We start from the raw sequence: 670 nt of genomic DNA on the forward strand, positions 1-670 counted from the left end.
GGTTCAGGCCCTCACCGCCTCCTGGAGACACACTTTCCGAAGCTCCTGAAGTTTCAGGCTCAGGGCCTCCTGCAGGGCCCGCTGCCGGTCGAGCAGACTCCGTAGACGCTCTGACTTCATCTGGGGGGCAGCCTCTCCAAACAGGGCAGCTGGACACAGAGGGAGTGAAGATCAGGGGGTGGGGGGCATCCTGGAGCAGCTGTGGGGCCAGGGCCCACTCCTTCTCACACAGGCGAGTGGTAACTCAGCAGGGGAGGAGGCAGCAGGAGGGGAACCAGACACTGACCTGAGGCGTTGAAGGTGGGAGAGCTGATCAGCTGACCTTTGACTTCCATCCTGAAGCTGTCAGGATGCCGTGACTGATGGCTGCACAAGGCCTAGCAGTGATGCAGGGGGGCCACTGGGGATCATCCGGCATGCACCCCCACCCTCCACCCCTACCCAGGTTCCCGTGCCCCAGCTGCAAATAAGGAGGACCCTGACCCCACCCACCTGCTTGGCCTGCCCTCTCAGAATCTGTGCCAATGTCAAGGCCCGGGTACCTTGGTTCCCTTCCCATTGAGTGGGAGCACAGCAAGTGGGGAGCTGGGCAGACTTACAACACCTCGTCAGAGGCCCATGGGCCACCGTCAGGAGTCTTGCCTGGGAAAGGAGAATTAACAGTACAGAT

At 61.3% G+C, this 670-nt stretch overlaps 1 protein-coding gene across 1 annotated transcript in view; it reads right to left on the bottom strand.

Moving 5' to 3' along the window:
- Window positions 1–670, bottom strand: part of CCDC120 (coiled-coil domain containing 120) — a gene marked incomplete at its 3' end in the record, with an annotated part of 7056 nt that overhangs the window by 5070 nt on the left and 1316 nt on the right. The window contains exons 2-4 of the mRNA XM_010850098.1: window positions 493–642; window positions 287–377; window positions 16–149 (exon numbers count right to left, since the gene is read on the bottom strand). Coding sequence (XP_010848400.1) covers window positions 16–149; window positions 287–377; window positions 493–642 — 375 coding nt within the window. The remainder of the gene's footprint in view (window positions 1–15; window positions 150–286; window positions 378–492; window positions 643–670) is intronic.

The sequence above is a fragment of the Bison bison genome, unplaced genomic scaffold (genome assembly GCF_000754665.1).
Source record: "Bison bison bison isolate TAMUID 2011002044 unplaced genomic scaffold, Bison_UMD1.0 scf7180017460680, whole genome shotgun sequence".
Classification (NCBI taxonomy): domain Eukaryota; kingdom Metazoa; phylum Chordata; class Mammalia; order Artiodactyla; family Bovidae; genus Bison; species Bison bison.